The sequence below is a fragment of the Nelumbo lutea genome, chromosome 2, assembly GCF_056320005.1.
Source record: "Nelumbo lutea isolate HS-2025 chromosome 2, American lotus-T2T, whole genome shotgun sequence".
Classification (NCBI taxonomy): domain Eukaryota; kingdom Viridiplantae; phylum Streptophyta; class Magnoliopsida; order Proteales; family Nelumbonaceae; genus Nelumbo; species Nelumbo lutea.
In genome coordinates this window covers 24611663-24634668 of record NC_142685.1, presented here as the reverse complement: position 1 = coordinate 24634668, position 23006 = coordinate 24611663, and the positions used below count along the sequence as shown (strand labels likewise).

Below are 23006 nucleotides of genomic sequence, written 5' to 3'. Positions count from 1 at the left end.
TTCAGGGTGCACTTTGGGGTTTTCTGGACGTTTTGAAAAGTTATGGCAAATTTAAGAGAAATGCTGAAAAGTCATGGTGAGTTTTAAACAATTTTCCCCAAAGTCTCAGTTTGGAAATAGTACAAATGCAAATATGTACAACGTAAATACATACAAAATAATACAAAATATAAGGTTTTGTGCTTTACATATTTGCATTTATACTCCTTCCAAGAGTACAAATACAAATATGTACATTACAAAATCATACAAAATATAAGATTTTGCGTTCTATATATTTGTAAAAGTGAATACGAGGAAAATGAAGAATAAATTATCAAAAAAAAAAAGGGAGAGTGAATAAAACTGAGAATTTAACTGACAAGAGTTTCAAAATTTAGAGGTGTATTTGAATGTTTTACTGAATTATGACCACCTGACGTCTGAAAAAGTATATATAGTTGTCACTATTTTCGATCCACTACCAGCAGTATGAGTCAAACGATGTACAGTAAAGCACATGCATGGTTCTCTGTTCCCGGTGGTGTAGCATTCTGCCTGCAAAAGTGTTCCCGGTGGTGTAGCATTCTGCCTGCAAAAGGGCCTCCTTTTGTGACCCTTCACTGACTTTTTATCTGTGCTGAACCCACCAATGATTTCCAATGTTCCCTTTTGAAGACTATTACAAATCACTTCTCTCATCAAGGCCAATTCTTTCCTTTGAAACCATTAATAAACACCTCCCAGCTCTGAAATTTTAGCTCATCTACTCGATTGACTTGTGTAGCAACACGTTTTGGGGCTGATCCTGTGTAGATTTACTGCTTGTTTCCTTGTGTTTAATGCATTGGCAAAAACCCTCTCTCTAAACCATTATATTCATCACATTCTTGATTGAAGAGTCAGCTTGTACTCAGACATACAACTAGAACTAGTATTTGGGCTCTCAGTTTTTGTTCAGTTCTTCTCAACTCTTGTACTGATACAATAATTTGAGTCATCAATATCCTGCTCTTAGTTCAAACAGTCAAATGAGTTGGCAAGTTTCCTCTATTCCATGTGCATCTGCTTCTCTTGCCGGTATTTGAACTATTGGCAGAAACCCAGGTAATGTATGGTTCGAATTTAGGCTTTCAATTACCAGATGAAAACCGCTCCAGGGCTAGCTCCCACCATTGCTGCCCCAGCTAGCTACAGTACTCTATCAAGATAAAATGGACCCATCAACCCGTGAGACAGAGATGATATGTCTACACTGATTTCTTTGTATTTCTTAACTACTCAAAAGAAGTTTGTAAACTATTTCCTTTACTTATTAGTGGCAGTTCACAAGTAAGAAGATGCAAATTTAATCAACCCAGTAATAGTCCTAATGAGCTTCTGAGTTTCAGTTAGGGGCTTAGAAAATGTCTGTAGAATGGTTTTGAATTCAATTGATATAAACACATCAAGACAAGTATAACCATGGGGTTAACTAATGGGTGATTGAAAGGAGATATAATAAGGTAGATAGCTTGATGCTTTTGCAAATAGTCGTCAAGTAACCTCGATCTTGTGGATGGAGAGCACATGATGAAGAGCTAGACCAAGTAATAATGATTCAATGTGGTGGTATTACTTTGGCAATCCCTCAATCCTGTTGGATGATCCCAACAACAAGGCCAACCTAGGAAAGCTTTACTCGAGTTGGGGATCTCAAATGCCAATTCCCTTCAGATAAACATTGGAAAGAACCTAGATAGTCTGAGTTGGAAAGTTAAGCTGAATTTCAACATAATTAACAAGTGACAGAGAAGGTCCTACTTTCCAAGTCTTATATCCTTTAAAAACTTAATCCCTCGTACCCTTCAATACGCCAAATATTGTTAGCAACCAACCTTACATATTTTAAGAAACTGTTGATTATCTTGATGTACAAGAAAATCAGGTGGATAGGCAGTACAAGGCGCCAAATGGTTCAATTGGTATGGTCTCTGTCTGGTTGTAGCGAGACTTAATTAGGGTTCACTGTGGATTTACCACAGCAACCCGAACCCAACCTTATGTACTTCATTTTGTTATCTATGCATCAAGAAAGAAAATGATACTTCAGTGAGGAGAGAGAGAGAGACCGACGAAATCCCATTTCTTGATTTCTCCAACGAGGGTCTACAATTGGAGCAAAAGAATGAAGAATTAATGGAAAGGTTTGTGCACAAAGTTGGAGAGGCATATGAAGAGTATGGGTGGTTTAAGTGGCATACCACTGATTTGAGGTGTTTCAAATTAAGGATACAGTTAAGATAGTTTTGCCAACTGGATGAGGCCGAGGTGGAAGGGTAAAGCCGTACACTGAGATCTACAATCATAGAAGAGTTAGAGGCCTGAGGAATTATTTCTCAGATAGACACTCTGACATTCAAGTCAATAAGATAACAGGATTGGCCGAGACGAGCATATTAGAATGATGCTAGTTTCGAACCGAAGAAAAGGTGTGAAGGAATGCTAAGTGAGTAGAAAACTCAAAAGTCCTTTATCTCGAGTGAGGAATACCTATTTATAGCTAAACATTTGTGTTCTAATCGGATAGGACTTATAGGATTGTTGGGATGATGTTATTCGTCGAAGCCTCTGGCTATAGAGATATGGGCTGATTCATGACTCCATTTCAGCGTTAATGGTGATAGACTATTTGCAAACTAGTTTCTGGTAGTCGAAGAAGCCTCAACTCTCAACTCCATGAGCTTGAGCTCCAGGGTGGAAGCTACTACGATTTTCAATTTGTATGATGAAATAGAAGCTCTCCCCGAGCGGCGAGTCGGCTATGGCCTCTGCGGTTGCCAGCCCACCACGATAAAATCTTCCCTAACAATTCTGTCTTAAAATATTAACCGTGGAGGATAGCAGGTGCTCACCACTCACCAGAGAAGGTAGTTGACTCCCTGTCACCCGGCTCTCTCGTGGTGCCTATATATCATATCTATATGACCGTTAATAAGGCATTTGCTAATGGGATATCATATCTATATGACCGTTAATAAACGTAAACGGAACCAAACGTATACTAAATCATTCAGGATCATGTTGATACTGTTCTTTTTGCAACAGCTTTGCCTATTAAATGTGAAAGTTCTATCATGGCTGAACCTTTGACTCTTTATCATGATCTATTTTTAGCCCAAGAGCTTTAATTATCATATATTATTATTGAAGGTAATGCTTATAGTATTTCCAAACTCATGTTGGTGGATGATCTCCATCCACGATGCTAGTTTATCTATATCATTACTGCCTGCAAGAGCCTTTTATCTAACCTTCATTCTTGTTCGATCGGTGAACTATATGTGGGACAGACGGCAAATGTTGCTGCTCGTTTAGTTGCCACTTGCCAGATGGGGTTTATCTCTATTTAGACTTTTACTTGTCTATTATTCTAGATTTTTTATGTAATACTGTTTAAAGACGCTTCATCGAGCTAATGGAATTCTACCTACCGGCTTCTTTCAAAATAAATAAATAAAAATCAGAATGCTCCATGAATCCTAATTTTTATGGTTAAAATTAAATCATTCAATTCAATAGGGGTGATTTGCATTTGATTTGATTTTTTAATTGGATCCCATTACCATAGCATATTAAAAACTCTAAATATCTAAATCCAATAAAATTGGATTGAATTTAAATCCATATTGATGGAGGAAGATTTGACTCGACCTCTTGGCCACCCAATACGTAGAAGCAATCGAGAGCGACTTGACAGGAGCGACAGCTCGGTACGACAGTGCGTTCAAGGCACGAGCTCCGAGAAGAGGAATCCGCGGTTTGAGCTTCCCAAAAAGAGCTCGAACTCTCCCTTTGACCCCAAGCCTTACGAGGAACACAAAGGGCAACCACCCGAATTGTCCCACCCCAAGGCACTTCGGGCCACACTTCTATCCGAACTCAAGACTTCACCTCGCACACCACTCCGGCACTTCGTCTCTGGGCCGCCGAACTGAACAGCCGTACCTGACACCAAAGGAGTCCGTATCTTGAGGTGGCGTGCCTGATTGACTTAGGATTTGATGCTTGACATCCGCACTTCAACGGCCACCTGCCACCGCCACCTCTAGTTACAGAGACGGTTCTGACAAAGAGAGCAGTGGCGGTTGTCTGCCCCAGCAGAGGTGATGACACCCGAACTGGCAGAAGTGCGGAGGTAATGATACCCGACCTGATCGGAGCACTCTCACCGGGTTCCTCCCCGGAGACTACTTGCTTTCTTTCAGGCACCTTTTGCTCCAGTCAGAGGCAAGATCGTTGACAGCTAGGACCGACCGGATTGCGCTCCATCAATTGGCACCGTCTGTGGGAAACGCTTCTAAAAGCCTCCCTCTAAAACTTTCATAACACATTTTTTCTAAGAAACCCTAGCACCCATGGCTTCTTCCAACAATGCCGAACGTAGCACGGAGATGAACGCCACCGAGGAACAACTTCCAGTTCCCGTGGTGTGCATTGGACAGTTCACCATCCCCCTTTGGGTGGATGGGATCCCCAGCTTGAATGTGTCACGAACAGTGGCGCCTGTGAATCTTCCCGCCATAAACGTCCCCCTTCCTCCCTTTATTGGAACCACTTTTGCTGAACCAACCATTGTTCCCCCAGCAACTAGCCAGAACCAGCTCGATGACCTGGTGCATGGCATGCGGGCCATCCAAGCCCAAATGCAGCAGCTTCAACAAGATTAAGGCAATCATAGACATGAGACCGCCCCAGAAGTTGAAGGAGGTCCAAAGGTTAAATGGCCGCATAGCCACCCTAGGCTGCTGTATGTCCAAATCAGTAGACCGCTGCTTGCCTTTCTTTAAGGCAATTAAAGGCAAAGGGTTCGAATGGACCTCAGACCGCCAGCTCGCGTTCGACAAGCTCAAGAAATACCTTGCTAATGTGCCGGTCTTAACCAGGCTCGAGGAGGGCGATGTCTTAGAACTGTACCTCTCGGCAAGCGACGAGGTGGTCCGTTCGGTACTAATAAAAGAAGTAGATCGGGTCCAACAACCCATCTATTATGTTAGTAAAATTTTGTAGGGAGCAAAGAGGAGATACCCACAGATAGAAAAGTTGGCATACGCACTGATAATTGTAGCTTGGAAACTCCGCCCATATTTCCAGGCTCACACTGTCATCGTCTTGACTGACAAATCTCTGAGGCAAGTCTTACTCAAGCCCGAGGTTTCCGGTCGGCTGACGAAGTGGGCCATCGAGCTCAGCGAGTACGACCTCCAGTATACGCCACAAACTGCTATTAAGGCCCAAGCCTTAGCAAATTTCGTTGCCGAGTGCACGTTCAGCTCCGAAGTCCCTAGGCCGGTTGAGCCAGAGATCCCTAGTTCGGGTGAGCCCGGAGCTCCCAGGCCAATAGAGTTCAAACCCTGTGAGGTAGTAGCCAGAGTGACATCTCTCCTAGTTAGGCCAAACGCGAATTGGGATGAGGAGCCCTGAATCCTTCACGTAGATGGCTTCTCGAACCAACTAGGAAGCGGGGCTGGAATAGTCTTGCACGGCCCAGGTGGCACGAAATTGGAATACACGCTATGCTTTGAGTTCGCGGCATCCAACGAGGCGGAGTATGAGACATTGATAGCCGGGCTGGCCCTAGTGTAAGAGGTAAGAGCAAAACACATAGTTATCTACAGCGATTCCCATCTTGTGGTCAACCAGGTTACGGGCAAATACGAAGCACACGAGCTAATTATGATCAATTACTTGGCAAAGGTAAAGGAGGCTCAGCTCAACTTCCAGTCACACTTCATCAAGAAAATCCCGAGGTCGGAGAACACTGAGGCCGACGCCCTGTCTCAGTTGGCTAGCACCAGTCACAACGCCATGAGAGCCGTGTACATAGAGGACTTACCTCGGCCTAGCATTCTCGGGGAGGGGGGGTAGAGGAGGTCGTTTCTGTCCTTGAAGCAGAGCCGAGCTGGATCAACCCACTCGTGAGCTTCTTGCTAGACGGGACCCTCCCTGCAGATCGCAATGCAACCAGAAGGGTGCAACGCCAGGCAGCCAAATATGTGATAATAGATGAACGACTGTATTGACGATCCTACATGCTCCCCTACCTGCGTTGCTTGCGACCTACCGAAGCCGAGCTCATACTCCGTGACACTCATGAATGTCTGTGCGGCGGGCACTTGGAGGGCAGGGCTCTCACCCTGAAGACACTTTGACAAGGGTACTACTGGCCAACGATGAAGGCAGAGGCCATCGAACTCATCAGAAAATGCGACAAGTGTCAGAAGCATGCCAATATCCACCATCAGCTTGTCGCCGACCTCAAGTATCTCACTAGTCCATGGCCCTTTGTGCAATGGGGCATCGACCTCCTGGGGCCATTCCCGCTAGCAACAGGTGGGAGGAAGTTCCTAGTGGTGGCGGTAGATTACTTCACAAAGTGGGTAGAAGCTGAACCTCTCGCAACAGTCACAACTCGAAACGTACAGAACTTCTTTTGGAAGAACATAGTATGTCGCTTCGGCTTACCTCGGGTACTGATCTCCGACAATGGCAAGCAGTTTGAGGACATCAAATTTTAGGAATGGTGCCAAGATATGAGGATTCGACAGAACTTTACATTGGTCGCGCACCCGCAGGCAAACGGTCAAGCAGAAGTTATGAACAGAGCTATCCTCCGCGGGCTGAAAGTGCAACTAGACTGAGCTAAAGGGTTGTGGGCGGATGAGCTACCAAGTGTTCTATGGGCTCACTGAACTACGAAGAAAACCGCCACGGGGGAGACCCCCTTTAACCTCACCTACGATACCGAAGCAGTAATACTGGCGAAGATCGAAATACCCACACTGCGACTAGAAGCATACGATGATAAGACAAATGGAGACGGGCTACATTCCAACCACGATCTACTCGACGAGGTAAGAGACCTCGCGTACATCCGGACCGTAGCTTACCAGCAAAGAGTAGCTCGGTACTACAATGCCAGAGTAAAAAAGCAGAACTTCCGTGTCGGCGACCTGGTCCTCCGTAAGATCATGGCACCTGAGCCCCGCGTTGGCAAACTCGGACCGAACTAGGAAGGACCCTACCGAGTGAAGAAAACACTCGGGGGAGCATACGAGCTCAAAACCCTAGAGGGGAAACAAGTACCCAGGGCGTGGAACGTCGTCAACTTAAGACGATACTAACTATAAATCACCAAGCGAAGTGGACTAGGAGTCGCTACCAGAGCCTATGGGCTAGAATGCCAAGCTAACAAGGACCTCTTCGGCATGGGCAAGCAAAGGCAAAATGCTAACAACAAGTTGACAGGCAAAGTGCTAACAACGAGCTGATAAGGACCTCGACATCTCATCATCAGGGGCATATAGTCAGTTCAGCAATATAGTTAGTTCGAGCATATATGTTAATCCGCCCTAGGCCCTAACTCCAATAGTTCGACAATATAATCAATTCGACAAAGAAGGAGAAGACGACAACACTTAACCAAAAGAACATTTCATTACAAATTACTCTGTTTACATTCCAAAAAAGAAAAAAAAACAACAACAAAAGTAAGCTCACAGGCCCGGAGGTACATCTTCCTCACCCTCGGAAGGCACTTCAATGATACCCGAGGGTCCTGCCTCGTCCTCAGAATCCGGTTCACCATCAGCCACGTTGGCCATCTCCTGAGTAATGCGCGAAGTGGTTATGGCGCTGATGTCGAGGTCGGGGTACGTGTTCCTGATCATCAGGTCTTCAAAGCGCGGCGAGGCGATATAGTCTTCAACGGCCTTCTTCTTGGCATCCTCGATGCCTTGAGAAAAGATCTCTGTCCTCTCCCTAATATCCTCTTGAAGGTATTCGACTTGATGCTGCAAGTCCAGCCTCAGGTCCGCCATGTGCTTCACCACCATTCCCATGGCCCCGATGTCTCTTTGAGACCTCACCGGCCTGGCTTTTGCAGCGCGAGAAGCCACTTCGGTAGCGCGGGAAGCCTCTTCGGCAGCTTGTTCCCGCCTCAATCTCCTTTCCGCTTGGGCCGCTAAGGCATGGATGGAGGAGTTCACCTACCAAAAGGAAAAATAACGACAATGTTAAAAGAATAATAGCGAGAAAGGTAATGACAAGGAGCTCGACAAGAAGTCGCTGACATACCACCATGGCATATGAGGCAGCACGCCCGGCTACGTGGTTCAAAGGAAGCTCGGCCCACGTCGCGACCTCCTCAGGGTAAACGACCTCCCTACTTTTTTGAAGAGCGTGGTTCGGCGATAGCACGCTCCTGAACTCGCCTTGGCCTCCTGATCCTGAAGGCCAGCTCGGGTATAAGCAGCCTCGGCGTAAGGGGCCCCTGTCGCTTCTTGTACTGGAGGGGCCATCTCGGGCTCCCTGGGCGGACCCATTGGCAGGGAGCTCGGTACCTCGGGCTCCGCATCTCGGGGTGGTTCGGCATGAGTCCGTTTGGCAACTCGCTTCCTCCTCTTCATGGCATGTAACATGTTCCCACCGCGAGTCTTTTCTGCGTCCATCACACCTGCAAAAAGAGCTCGACATCAGGAAGACGAAAGAATGGAAAGCAAAACAAAGGCAAGCCTCTGAGCAAGAAACCTACCTGAACTCAGGCCGACCTAGATGAGCTTGGCCTCCGTAAGATAATGGTGGCATTTTAGCCCGAGTCGGGCCCAGTCCCGGAGGCCCTTCGCTGTCTCCCTATCTAGTGTAACAACGGGGTCAGGGGTAGCCAACCCCCACCCGGTTTGTTACATCCACCCCGTTGCACTTTGTACCCCTAAGTAGTCTCATTTCCACAACGGGACCTTGTTGGGAAGATTGTGTAAAAGCTTAAACCCCGGGCGAGGAGACAGGTAGTATGCCCGCCTACGCTCGGGAAGGGGACCCGCTTGCTTCTTAAGCATGAGAATAGAAGAGAAGATCTCTAGGTCCAAAGGCAAAATGTGTTCGTAGAAAAGGGAGATAATCCCAACCAAATTGTGGATAGAATTCGGGTGGAGCTGACCGATGGTGACGCCGAAGTGGTTCATAACCTCGACGATAAGAGGGTGGAAAGGTAGGCACAGCCCGACAATGAGCTGCTCCCGGAATATCATGATCTCGTTAGGACCGTGTTCCCAAGGAAAGTCGCCCGAGGGTATAAAGTAAGTATACTCCCTAGGCAGGTTGAACTGGGTGATAAGGGAATAAAGCCCCTCAGGCGTCATGGTTGATGACCCAAACTTGTCTAACGTCCGACCTCGATGGGAGAAGGACGCCAAACTACCCGAGGTAACTCGGCCTATAGGTTCGAACTCTTCCTCGAGCTCTACCTCGGGCTCACTAAGATTGTTCGGGGATGCAGCTTGGTTCGTGGAACTTGCATCTGACCCCCTCAAGAAGCTGTCTAAGCTGTCCGAGCTAGACATCGGGAGGAAAGAAAAACTAGGAAGAAAGTACTGACTCACCCAGAAAATGCTAATGGACTACGGAAGGTTGACGCGAGCTCAAGAAGCGAACGCAAGAGAATGGCGATGGAAAGTGACTGGGGTCCCCCACTATTTATACCCATAGTGATCGAAAACCGATGGTTCTGATCGAGACAAATCCAACGGCTCACGGTCAAGCTGACCACACGCCTCCTAAGACCGAGATGTGATTGGCCGCACGTCTTTGGAAATTGAAGCGTTGCCGGCGCACGTCTCCCAGCACTGAAGGCAGCAGTGGCGCGTTTTTTGAATTTGAAATAACTCCCGCCGTCACGTCTCCCAACATTTAAAGATGGATTGGTGCGCTTTCTAACTTTTTGGCGCTCAAGGAATCCAAAAATTTTTTGACGTACGCACACTTCACGCCATTAGTCAACCGGTTTGAAGTACGAGTCAAATCCACTCGTCACCTCGCGAACTCGCCGCGCTAGGGCAAGACCCTTAGCGCGAGGAGTGGGGGGCAATTGATGGAGGAAGATTTGGCCCGACCTCTTGGCCACCCAACACGTGGAAGCAACTAAGAGTGACCTGGCAGGAGCGACAGCTCGGCACGACAGTGCGCTCAAGGCACGAGCTCCGAGAAGAGGAACTCATGGTCCGAGCTCCCCAAAAAGAGCCTGAACTCTCCCTTTGACCCCGAGCCTTACGAGGAACGCAAATGGCAACCACCCGAACTGGCCCACCCCAGGGCAGTTCAAGCCACACTTCTAACCGAACTCAAGACTTCACATCGCACACCACTCCAGCACTTCGTCTCCGGGCCACCAAACTGAACAATCGTACTTGACACCAAAGGAGTCCGTATCGTGAGGCGACGCGCCTGACAGACTTAGGATCTGACGTTTGATAGCCGCACTTCAACGGCCACCTGCCACCGCCACCTCTAGTTACAGAGACGGCTTCAACAAAGAGAGCAGTGATGGTTGTCTGCCCCAGCAGAGGTGATGACACCCAAACTGGCAGAAGTGCAAAGGTAATGATACCCGACCTGACAGGAGCTTGGGAGTGAGTGCGCGAAGTGGTTATAAAAGGCCCTTTTCCCCCCCAAGAGTGGAGGTACGTGATAACTTTGTGTCATCTGTTTATTATTATTATTTTTTATCTTGCCTTTGAAAAAATACTAACTTGAGTTTCAGAGCACTCTCACCGGTTTCCTCCCCGGAGACTACTCGCTTTCTTCCCCATTTCAGGCACCTTTTGCTCCAGTCAGAAACAAGATCGTTGACAGATAGGACCGACCGGATTGCGCTCCATCACATGTGAAATTATAATTTAGTCTATATTTCTTATATACAATCAAATTTAACTTTTATAACTAATACGAAAAACCAAAACAAATATCCGCTGTGTATTGTTATTGCCTAAATATCAATCTAGGCCATTTTCCCGTGCCATGCCAGCCCGTGGGCTTGGACTCCTAAGCCCAGCACAGCCCGAGTTGCGCTGGACCACGGGTGGCCCGGCCCACATTACAGTTATATGGGGATAGGGATGGAAAAATTTCCTTACGGAGTACGGACCGATAAGTTGCATAGCCTTGTTGTTTACCATGAATAATAATTGGAAACATTTCCCGTGAATAATAATTTATAAATACGGAAGATGTTTACGATGCATGACAGGATGTGAATGTAAGTGTGATATCGATGTGAGCCGCCATGTGTAAGCAGCAGATCCGGTGGATGGTAGGCTAGGGACCCATCTTTATTTTAGGCCAATAGACAGCCCACTCGAACCAACGGTCAGATTTACTCCATCATCATCATCATCGTCGTGATCGAGTACATGTAGCGCTGATGGCGTCACTTCTCTCTGCACTCTGCTATCTGTATTACTTCAACAGTTAAAATAAACGAGCTTTCGGCCTTTCGCTTTGATTTTGAACGTGCTCCGTGGACCGAGAATGAGTGTCGACGTCGAGAGACAAAATCGGAGAACCCAGAGAACGAAAGCTGGAGGCTCGTTCCGAACCGTCGATATTTTCAGCTTTGCTTTTTCATGCAGACGATTATCGGCTTTCTCGTATCGGTTGGCTATTCGCCTTCCCGAAACGCCAACTTATCGGTTACCGCCACCCGATAAGCTTGTCGTCGGTCTAGCCTGGTCTATCGCCACCACCAAAGCTGTCGCCTCTGAATTCCAAGTCCTCTCCGACCAGACCTCATCCCCCAAGACCAAATATTTGTAACCCGTGTGTGTGTGTGTGTGTTTATAATTTGCTGAACATGTTAATTTTTTTTCTATACAATGCATTAACATGTTCTCTTTTCAATTTATAAGTTTTATACCTTGAGCACATCTATTAATCCATATTTTCAATCGTTTAATCAATCTATTTTTTATGTGCCACAGAGTTCTATGGCTTTAGAAACGAGTTTTTGGATCAGTGGTAGTTAATTTGCGCTCTAAGTTTTAAACTGTGTAACGGTTTGCGTGACTTTGGTGTTCTTAACGAAGAGGTTAATCTTTTATTGATTCAGAAAAATTGTGCATTCTAGTAGCTGCTTATAGTAATTTGATCTTGTGGATGATTATTGATGCATAATCTCATTGTTTGGAGTGATTCCGCTTGGGCTATTTTGCATTTCGTTTATATACTCTGCTGGGAAGATTTCTGATAATTATTTGGCTTGTGATGGATGTACTGTAATATCCTACAAGCCACCGAAGCAGCTCTAAGATCGAATGGATTCCCATATCCTCTCAAAGTTCACCAAATTCAAGGCTTTGGCTTTTAAGGGATTTATCCAGTTATGTACAGTAGATTGCCAGTTGTGCAAATCGAGACTTGGGATGAGGTAATGGGCTTTTCATGGTGAAAGTTTTGATTTTTCCTGCAGTATTATAATGGTTATTCGTATTTAATCTTTAGAGGTTATTAGAGTGTGCTTTTATTTATACGTACATCACTTTGTATAATGGTTTCCTCAGCATGCAAAAATACGTTCTTAATCTTGCTGAATACAGTATCTGAGATACTCGAATCATGGATTGCTGCTGCTGAAGGTTTAACATATGAACTTAAGCCCGTTTCAATGATCTCCAAGTTTTTGTGTGCTCCTTTTTGTTCATTCCAACTAATAAATTGAAGTGGAAAATTGACTAAATTGGTCTTTTATTATCCTCTTTGAGATCATGTAGCATTCTTGTGAAAATAAGGTAAAACTTGGTAATCTTTCTTGCAGAGAATCATTTCATTTGACATTTTAGTTACACTGTGGAGCCAATTTTCATGAAGTGTCCATTTGTTTCAACATAAAAGGGGTGGGAAGTATTCAACCTAAAATTTTAATGCTTTTATTTTTATTTAGGCATGAGAATAAGCTGGAAACATATCCATGGCATATCTGTGCAGTATCCTGTATGCATATCCACATTGTATCCCATGCACACTGGTTCTCTGGCTAGGTCTATGCATATCAGAGAAGAAGAAGCATAAATGGCAATATGCCAAACCATTGAAGCTTTTCTTTGTTGGGGGTGGGGGGTATGCTGGTCAAATGGTCATATTGGTAGGTGAGGTGGGTTGGGCCTCAGTGTTGCATATCCTGACAATGGAAGGGCCAGGGAGGGCATTTTCTCTGTTGCATATGATTTCTGTTGAGAGCTTACCCAGCTGCTGGAAGTGCAACTTTGTAATTTGAAGGTTCACCAAATTACCTGGATAAAGGAGGACTGTGTCAGGTTGGCAGCTGGCCGGCATTAAAACTTTTGTTAATTTCTTATGAACATTATGATGAAGGGTCACTGTTGGTTGATGTGACATTTAAGTGGCATATTTTGTGGTAGTATCTTACTCTCCAAGGGGGCTTGTTTAATTTTAAGGTTTCTTTTGCATTGCAGATTTTAGTGATCTCCTTTTTGCTTTGTGTCTTTCTCCGGTAACAGCTGAGGTATACCCTTTGCTTTTCTTAATACATTCTCATTACTAATCCTAGGGGAAAAAAGAAGTTGATTTTATGACATTTATTATTTGTGGTTATATTGGCACCTTAAGGAACTTGTATACCACTATTAGTAAGCTGCTTTCAGTTTTTCTGTTATTCCTTTTCATTTGTTTCTTGACAAAATAGGTGACCTGCATGATGAAACACGTAGGTTATTTATGTTGCACATAACATTGAACAGGAGCATCATACCATCCTGTTACTTTGAGATGGATTTGAGTAAAAAGCCATTACCCAATGTTGGTACTGGCTACCTGGGGTCTTGGGAGGGATGGACTGGACATTGACCTCACCTTTGGCATTTCTTATGAACAAAGTGGCTGTTCTCAGACTTTAACCTGCGCTCTCACACTTGTTAGCCTGTGATTCTACCATTCCACCAAGCAATGGCTCCTTGAGAAGGAATTTCCAATTGAAGGAACACATTAGTTAATAACTAAATAACATATTGAATAGAGGCAAGTTGTTAGATTAGTGACATTCCTTGCAAATGAATTGCAATTTTCTTCTGGGTACCACAGTCTACCAGTGAGATGGCTGATTCACTAGCCAGGGAAGGTGTGTGGTGAATACACCCTGTAGTAGAAAACTACTTATGTTTTTTGTATTTGGGGAGGCTCTTGAGGAGCAGTGGGGGTGATAAAAGAAACTGCTCTACATGGACCTGTATTTTATGTACACAGAATGCATCCATGTAAATACACACTGTACATTTAATTTTATTTAGTTACTGAAAAAAATCCTTGAAAATGAAGCGTTTTTCAGAAGGTGTTGGGGAAGGTTTTTTTCATGGATGGATACACATAAAATGTTCAGGAATGCAGACTATAGTCTATAGCTCCTTTTGTATATGGGAATTATTTTGTAAATCAGGGTGTGTGGTGTTAGTGAAGCAGGGGCAGTTATTTGTTGAGCCTTTGAGTACAGCTTCTTGTTGTACATGTTCTTTCTATCAATATAATAATACAATACTTTACCTTCTCTCTCTCTCAAAAGAAAAAAGCTTATTGAGGAATTAGAGCGTCTCCGAATACTTTGTTTAGTTTATTATGACCTCTCATATTTCTTTTTGGGATCAATACCCCTCATATGTTATTATTTGTGCTATTCGTCATCTGCAGAAAGCATTCTGAATGCAATGCAATATCAGCATGAGAGAATTGGTAAGGAGCATGTTAACAATATGGTGCAGGGATCAATAACACTGTTTGAGATATCAAAGGTTTACTATTTATTCTTATTTAATACTTTCATCTCTTCATTTTTCTTCTATATATCCTTCTTGGTGAGGTTATTCTGTTCTTTTATTCTAGAAAAAATTAGTAATAATATTTAATTGATTTCATGCCTTTTTTTGGTAATGATATTTTGGTGATATATCCCTGAAATATTGTGGTTCTGTGGGTTTCCCATACATATTCCAACTCTCAATAATGCAAACAGTCAAACATGAAATGATACAACTGCCTGTTTAGATGATTCAAGAGCCTTGCAAACGCTAATGTCTATGCAATAGAAAAAGTATGAAGTAAACGAATATTTGTATAAAGGACAATTTTTTTTTAATCAGTTTTTCCATATGAGAGTTGAATGGGCCAAGTTAGCAAACCTTGATGTTGAATGCTATTGAGCCCTCCAATTTTAGCCTCCAACTCAAACAGGAGTTATAGTGAAGCTGACTCTCTCTCTCTCTCTCTCTCTCACACACACACACACAAACACACACACAAACAGATGCGCACACACACACACACACATATTCTAAGGAGGCATATGGCAGTAGCAACCCTTTGGGGAAATTCCCTATTAAATCTATTTCTATCCTATAGGTAAGGAAATGGGATCTAATGCTGGCTCAGAATCTCGTTGAACAAAAAAATTTATCCCAATCTATCTTTTCTATGTTGTTAATTATGTGATTAAGTGATTTTGGTTGGTTGATTATTATTTTCTTTTTCTTTCTATCATGGTTATAAGTGTTAGTGAAAATTTTGCAAAAATTGGTTTCAATTACAGCCACCAACTGGGAGTATGGTGTGGATTTATTTTGTCTGAAATTTCAAAATGTTGCTCAAAATTTCTTGGATCTCTTTTGAATTAATATTTCCTTGCATTTTTATCACTTATCACTTATTTTAAATCCCCTTGGTGATCTACATCAAGAGCTCTTGCTCAGAAACCTTTATTGGTTGTTGATCCACTTAATGAATAAGGTGGGAAAAAAAAAAAGAGAAAGAGAAGTCCTTAATCTCTTTCCAAATGAATAAATAACAGGTTCTTTCTCTTTTAGTGAAAGAAAAAAAAACAGTATAAAAGGCGTTCATAGTGAAATATGTACAAAACACATACTTCTACCAAAAACCGTGTGGGAGGCATCGGGCATCCTTAGTTAAGATCTTTACTTGGAATATCTGACATACAAAGTTCATGGATTTATATTTTCCTTAATAAAGTTATTCCATTACTTGATGTGTAGTTTAGTCTTTTTTGAAAGTTAAAAACTTTTTTAACTCTAGTAAAGAGTTCATGTGGTCATGCCTGGGTAATCATGAGTTAACTTGCACACACTCTTTGGTATGGTGCAAGTATCAATACCCATGACCTATTATATGTATGTATGTATGTATGTATGTACATATGTATATGTATGCAGTTATACACACACTGGATAGTTTAAACAATCAGATGATCTCCTTAGCTGCAGGTGACAACTTTTTTCAAGGGCTTGGCTACCATTTTATAGGCTTGGTAGGATTTCCTGCGGTTGGAATGAAGATATTCAGATTATACCAATGGCCTGATCTTTAGCTTTGCAGACAATTTTTAATGTTTACAGCCATTGATTGATATCCTTGGCTGGGCCCATCAGATGGCTAGTTTACACCAAAGTGCCCCTGTTCACACTACATGAGATGGGTTTTTGGAATATTTGTGCATTTGATTACCAAATGTGCACCCTTTCTTGTTCTTAGTTTTAATGGATTGATTATGTTTCACTATGTGAACAAGCACCAAAACAAACCATTAGTTGGTATTGTTGCAAAATACCATGTTAGAAGTTTAACTCAAATTACACAATGCCCCTCAGACCAACTAACTTTAGCATATCATGTACTATAAATTTTGAGCACATTAGTACATTATGAGCTTTGAACTGTTGCAAGTTTGTTAATATATTCCCCTATTGTTGATATTTGATTGGATATCAATGATGGAAGGGATCTTTATTATTAAAATAGAGCTATCTAACTTTATTTATTTATTTTTTTTTATTTTGAATTATTTGTTGATTGCTTAGTGTATGATGAATCCATTAACTCCTATAAATATAGCCATATTCTGATACCTGCACCCAAAGATGTCAAATATGTCAAACCATAGAGAACAAAGCAAATAAGCTGCAAATAATAACCAGAAAAATAAAAGAGACAAATTGATGTAGGATGGAAAGAAGTCCTATTAGGGTAAATGTGGTGGTTAAGAAAGAACTCAAATCTGATATAATAGAAAAAGAGTGGAAATAAAAGAGTTTCAGATTTGGAAACCAAAGGGACTAGAGAAGAGAAAGAGAAGAAACATTGCACCTTTAGAGAAAATAGTGAAAACCTCCAAAAGCACCAATCCTTGGCACAAGTTTCACAAACTTTAAACTAAAATTACAATAACAGACTATTTATAGACTCAAGATAAGGACTCAGATCTCCCTTCTGCTCTAATTTAGACTAAAAAACTGTCTAGAATAGATTCCTAAGTGCATTAAAACTGAGGTAAACCCATATATAACCCATAGAGGCAATCTGATCTGGACTCATCATAAAACAACTCTAAATACCCATAACTAATCCTACTAAAAGCAAACAAACAAAAATAAACTTCAGCCTAAAAATATAAAGACTCGAATTCTGAACATCATATTTTCCAAAAACATAGGGGTTTCCCCACTCGTTGCATTTGTTCCATGTGCAGTGGGTAGAAATATTAAGCAAACATCAGTATTGATGAATGGGGATCAAGTACATGATGATAATAATTAAATCCTTGAGCAAAAACATTGCAGGATTATTACAAGGATAGCAGCTTATGTTTTGACAATGGACTACTGATACTACACACCTGGGTCTAATGTGATTTCTTGACACTTACCCATTAGCCATCCAAGATAGATTGAGGAAGGGAATTGAAATTGCAATCCCTCTTATATCTTCATAGTTTGCTGAATTATTCTCTATTATTATGTTATTATTAGTGTTTTAAAAGGCGTGGGAGGTGTACGCTTGGAGGCACGCCTCTAGGCAAGGTGCCCCCAGAACACCCTGAGGCGTATGCTAGAGATGCCGACACCTTTGAGGCGTATGCCTCAGGTGCAAGAGGTGTACGCCTCATATGCTTTTTTCATGAGGCGTGCTAAAGGCGTACGCCTCATGCGCCTCATGTACACCTTATGTAAAAAGATAGAAAAAACAAAAAAGAAAGAAAAAAGAAAAAAAAGGGAAAGGAAAGGAAAGGAAAAGAAAGGGAAGGGAAAGAAAAAGAAAGAAAGAGAAGTAAATAAAAGAGAAAAAGAAAGAAAATAAAAGGAAAGGGAAGGAAAGAAAAGATAAGGGGAAAGAAAGTGGGCTGAGGGCTAAGCCCTGTGCCGGCTCGCTCGCCTCCGCTTCGACAAGGCCTCCCTTTTAACCAGTGCTATGCATCTCCATCCTTCTTAATGTAAAAGTTTTTTATTAAAAATAAGGAAAAATGAGATCCTCCTTCCTCCTCCTTATCACCCCTCCTCTTAAGTAGGCTTACACTTCCTTGTGTTCAGGAGGCTTACACCTCTTACGTTCTGAACTACGCCTCATGCCTCCAGGTAGTGGAACGCCTCGCATCATGCCTTTGCGCTTTAAAACATTGGTTATTATTTCTATTTTCCATAAGTTGTGATTAGTTGTAACTCAATATGGTAGAGACTTTGCACTTCTTTGACTTCTATTATTAAAATTTATCCATGGTGTTGAGTTATTTAAGGATGTATATATACTTGTTTTTTACTGTTACTATTTGAGAATGTAGTTATTCAAGGTGTATTTCAGGTTTTTTTTTGTTTTTTAATCGGTAAAAATGTCAAAAAATTCAAACCCCTCAACACGAAATATGCTTCAGATAGTAGCAAGCAAAGGCATTATTTTCCCTTTTAAAAGATTTCCAGGTAGCAACTTCTCTACCAAGAGCAAGAAAATAAGAATTCATTGGAACACATTTTCTTTATATAATTTTTCAAGCCTCTTTCAGTTTACTTGTGGGCTTGGTGGATTGATATGGGTTATGTTCAGATGCACACAATTCATTTCTGATGTTCCCACAGTTTTAGGAAAGGTAAGTCAATCATCTAAACATTTTCAGGCCGTACTAATTCTCCGTGGAAATTTCTAGTATTTTGTATTCACTTCTGTTTTCAAAAGTTCAAGCAAATTTTATGAAGATTATTTTATGCTTGGATGCCACTATAGATAAGCATTTTATTTAGCAAACAAGTCTTACATAGGGTCTTTGATACTAAAATGTATTAAAGAAGATGCTTTAGTACAAATTTTACAAGGTTTCCTTTCTAGCAACAACAATCAAGTCATTTGCTTATTTTTTTATAGTAGTAAATGAAATTTCTTTTTTGTTTTGTTTTTCTTTTTTTTTTTGTGTGTGTGGGGGAGGTGGAAAGTGAACATCTTCGGTAGTGATAATTCCATTTTGGTTGTTCAAAGTGAAGATATTAATCCTCCGAGCCTTCCCATTGTCTAAGCCTAAATTCGTTCGCATATGTAAACTTAATTAAACTTTGAGAATTAGGTAGCATTTCAGTTATACTTATTGTATTTTTTTAATCCCTTTTGAAAAAAAATCTAATTGGATTCTGTCTTCTAATGAGGTACTTTGGTTTATTAGAAGAATAATCGGTGTTGATTTCTTTTCCGTACCACTTATTTCTGCATTTTTCTAAAGGGAAACCTGTATAGCAAAATGATGGTAAGACTTCCCAATAAGTTTGGAAAGGTTCGCAAATCTTGAAGTGCTTTTATTTTAAATGAGGTTAGAGTTAAACTTCATTCAGTGTGATATGCAAATGTTTGGGTTGGACTTGAATCTTAAGTCTTCATAACATGTTTATGGTATTGGAACGGAATTCAAAGAGTGAAATCAAGGTATTTAATATATATATTTTTATATCATTGATCTAATTTCAACTGTTCAAGATAGGTCTCTACATGCTAACCAGCCAATTCCTAGCATGCTTGTCTACGGTTACTTCAAAGAGTGAAATCTTTTACATGCAGTAACGAGTCCTTTACCTTGACAACAGTCATCTCCTATTCCAGTTGGTCTCAAAAAAAAGTCTTTTATTCATTGTATATTTGAACTCCCTATTAGAGTTTGGCAGTTTCCAGGAGGAATATTGCAGTGGAAATGACACATATTCCGTAGCCAAGTCTCCCTGTAGAAGTAGTACGATAGTGGGTATGGAGACATTCAAGCATATCCATTTTATCAATGTTGACTGTTGAGTATGCAGCTAGCTAATTAAGACCCATTAATATTTAATGATTTGCAGATAAAATCATGTCCTTTTCTTTTCTCTGTTGGTTTACATTCCAAACTGCACAAAGCTCTTGAGAGTTATGCCTTTATTGTAAGAGTACACTACCACAGCTAGAACTCAGTTAGGATTGCAGGTCTAGTTAAATGCATTAATTCCTTTCTAGGAGTTGTTATCTGATATTTGGGATAGCTAGATGGGCAGTTCTGTTTCAGCATCTATTTCCATTTTCTACATGGTGATGTCTTCCTGTCTCCGGTGCAAAAATTCTGGGTTGGGGGACATGGAGGAGTTTTGGGTCATTGGTTTCTTTGACCATAGCGTACCTACCACAACCCAGATGGGCAAGATAGGTGCAAAATCATATTAAAACGGCAAAACCTGCTTTGTTCCTAGGAGAGGGTAAAGCTCTCCGGCTGGCCAGCCAGTGTGTGGGCGCAGACAATAACATCGTCAACACAGAAAGCCATGCCGAGCATCGAAAGGACTGAGACTCCTGTCTTTGCGATGAGGCCAAACCCCCCCCCCCCCCCCCCCACCCCCAACAAGAGAGGGATCGAGTGGTGTCGAAAATGACAAACAGGGCCCTCTCAGTCTCACTTTCTTCCTTTTATCATTTTATCTTATGTGAAAAATCTTTATCTAGCCTTTCTTCTTCTTCTTCTTCTTTTCATCTCATGATTTATTTAACCAGTGCAATTTTTTCTTGATGATTGTCTTATTCATTCAAGCAGTATCTTCCTTCACATCCGTGGCAAAAAGGTGTCGGTTTGTGCCCCCTGTTTGAATATTCAAGTGAGCATCTTTCCCTATCTTTTCTATACACACAGACAATGAAAAAACAGAGACTGTTTGTTGTGCATTCCTTTGCATGATTTGATATAACTTATCCCCTTGGGCCCCTCCCATGGGAACTAACCCAATTCTCTTTTTATTACCCACAACCGTCCAAGCAACCAGAATCCCTAGAACATTGGTATCCAATTAAAAAAAAAGCTCAGTAATAATCCATAATCATGCTGATGAAGCTGACCCTGCTCTCTCTGCTTTGCAATGCAGGCAGCTAGCTAGCTGACTTCTACCCTGTTATGATCATTCAGGTCGACAAACCCATTTAGGGGACTGCAGAGGCGAACTGATGATAGTGCCTTGTTGAAATGCTTTGCCTTGGTCCCGAGGTACTCGGCCCATGTCACTGGCCGATACAGCGGAGGATGGTTGGGGTCGACTAGGCTTGAGAGGGGTGATATTTGAGCGTTCGTCGGCGGTCCATAGAGGTAGGCCACGGACAGGCGATGACGGGTCCGGTTAACAACTGCTCGATGAAGAACACTTGGGAATATGCCATTGGAGAGTATGTGGAGGAGGTCGCCAACATTGACCACTAGTGCACCCGGAAGGGGAGGTACAGTCACCCACCCAGCTCCATCTCTCAGCACCTGTAAACCGCTTGTGCTGTTCTGGTATAGGACTGTCAGCAGGGTGGAATCTGTGTGAGCAGCAAGGCCCATGGCACGGGTCGGGTCGGGGCATGCTGGATACGAGTTCAGTTGTAAGGCTGCACACATAGCTCCAGATTCGCCTCCTTGAGGGCTTGCCCAATTGATGTCATCTTTGTTTATACCCAGCGAACCAAGCATCAGCCAGAATAGCTTCCTGGCCAACTGCTTCATACACTTGCCGTATTCTTCCATTACATCACTGCGCCCATGAAAGATTGAAGACACACCCGCACCCAGATATCAGAAAATGGAATGGTTTTAACTGTTAACTTCTAATTAGAGAGATAACAACCATGAAATCAAAACAAATTGTATTCATGCACGTAGGTATAATACCAGAATCTGGTATGATCTTGTGGCCAAAGTTGGCGGGCGTGTTCGATGGGGGAGCCAACAATGGTGAAGCCTTCAGACCACATGAGCTTGGGGAAGAAGGAGGAGATTCGAGCCAGGCCATAGCCAGAGATGCCATCTGGCAAGCGTGCAGCCTTGAGCTTTTGCTGGGGAGGGAGAGCGAAAAGGCGCCGGCCGTGGGACTCGACATCCTCTAGGAGACGCATGGGGATGCCATGGTTGGTGACCTGGAAGACACCCCACGTCTTGCATGCATGCCCCACAAGCTTTACTGCATTAGGGTCCGAGAGGTCGATTACTGGCACTGACTCAACATCAAACGATGAGTGCACAGATGGGTAGTCATCCAGTTGTGGCCAAGCATGTGAATCGGGTACCTCTCGTACTGATTCCAAGTCTAGGTCACCATGATGGAGGTGGACAGGGTGGGCTCTGAAGGCCTCTGAAAGTCTTGAAGTCATAGTGAACTTAAGTACAGAATTGGGGATCCAAGAGAGAGAGAAATGAGAGGGCGTTTGTAACGAAAGGATGAAAAAAAAAAAAAACTGGAGTCGGAAATACTACCTAAGTTAGTAGTGGAAGCAGTGGAAGTACTATAGTAGTAGATAATATGAGGGGAATTGTGAACTATGTTGAATATATATATAGAGGGATGGTGGTGAAGATGGCGACAAAGGTGATTGAGGGGTGGTGCCTTTGGACTTTGGAGGGTTTGGTGTTTAGGAGAGTGTCAAGACAAGATATGAAAAGTGTGTGTTGGAAAAGAGAACCCAAAAAATAATGCTAAATAAAAGGAAAGGACCATCTTGTCCTCCATAGAACAATACATATGTGAAAGGTGTAGGGCATCTCAATTCTCAACCTCTCAACTCAAGGACTCAATCTTTCTATTAGAGAGGGCTCCTTCTCTCTCTCTCTCTCTCCATGTGCTTCTGTCTTGTCTTCAAGTAGAAAAACATCTGTGTCATCCTCCTTGGACATACTTGCTTCTATTTCTCTCCTCACAAGAGGACAACACCTCCCTTCACTTGCAGAAAATGACTGGATTGCCCTTTCCTCCTTACCCTTTTGCAATTGGTGAAACTTGTCTGCTAACAGTGATAGTTAGGGCCCTGGAGTATATTGGACTTCTCTATCAACAAAGAGCAACCCCGATTGCTAAACCATTGGCATATATGCGAGAAGATAAGGACTCCTTTGGGACCACATGCAGGGG

At 42.6% G+C, this 23006-nt stretch overlaps 1 protein-coding gene and 1 long non-coding RNA gene across 4 annotated transcripts; one reads left to right on the top strand and one right to left on the bottom strand.

The window, feature by feature from the left end:
* The first annotated feature begins 11294 nt into the window (after window positions 1-11294).
* LOC148869268 (uncharacterized) lies at window positions 11295-20729 on the top strand. Of its 3 annotated transcripts, none has more exons than XR_016107986.1 (4): window positions 11295-12217; window positions 13263-13312; window positions 14488-14588; window positions 20669-20729. It is a non-coding gene; the product is annotated as an uncharacterized LOC148869268 (long non-coding RNA). The 3 variants fall into 3 exon arrangements; XR_016107987.1 differs by lacking the exon at window positions 11295-12217 and adding an exon at window positions 12731-13103; XR_016107988.1 differs by lacking the exons at window positions 14488-14588; window positions 20669-20729 and adding an exon at window positions 13548-14133 and having other exon boundaries at window positions 11295-13103.
* LOC148869267 (gibberellin 3-beta-dioxygenase 1-like) lies at window positions 20717-22406 on the bottom strand. The gene is made up of 2 exons (XM_088973064.1): window positions 21773-22406; window positions 20717-21635 (listed from the first exon to the last, which is right to left on the bottom strand). The coding sequence occupies exons 1-2, from the start codon at window positions 22249-22251 to the stop codon at window positions 21002-21004; spliced, it is 1113 nt and encodes a 370-aa protein (XP_088829190.1). The 5' UTR covers window positions 22252-22406; the 3' UTR covers window positions 20717-21001.
* Window positions 22407-23006: the final 600 nt, after the last annotated feature.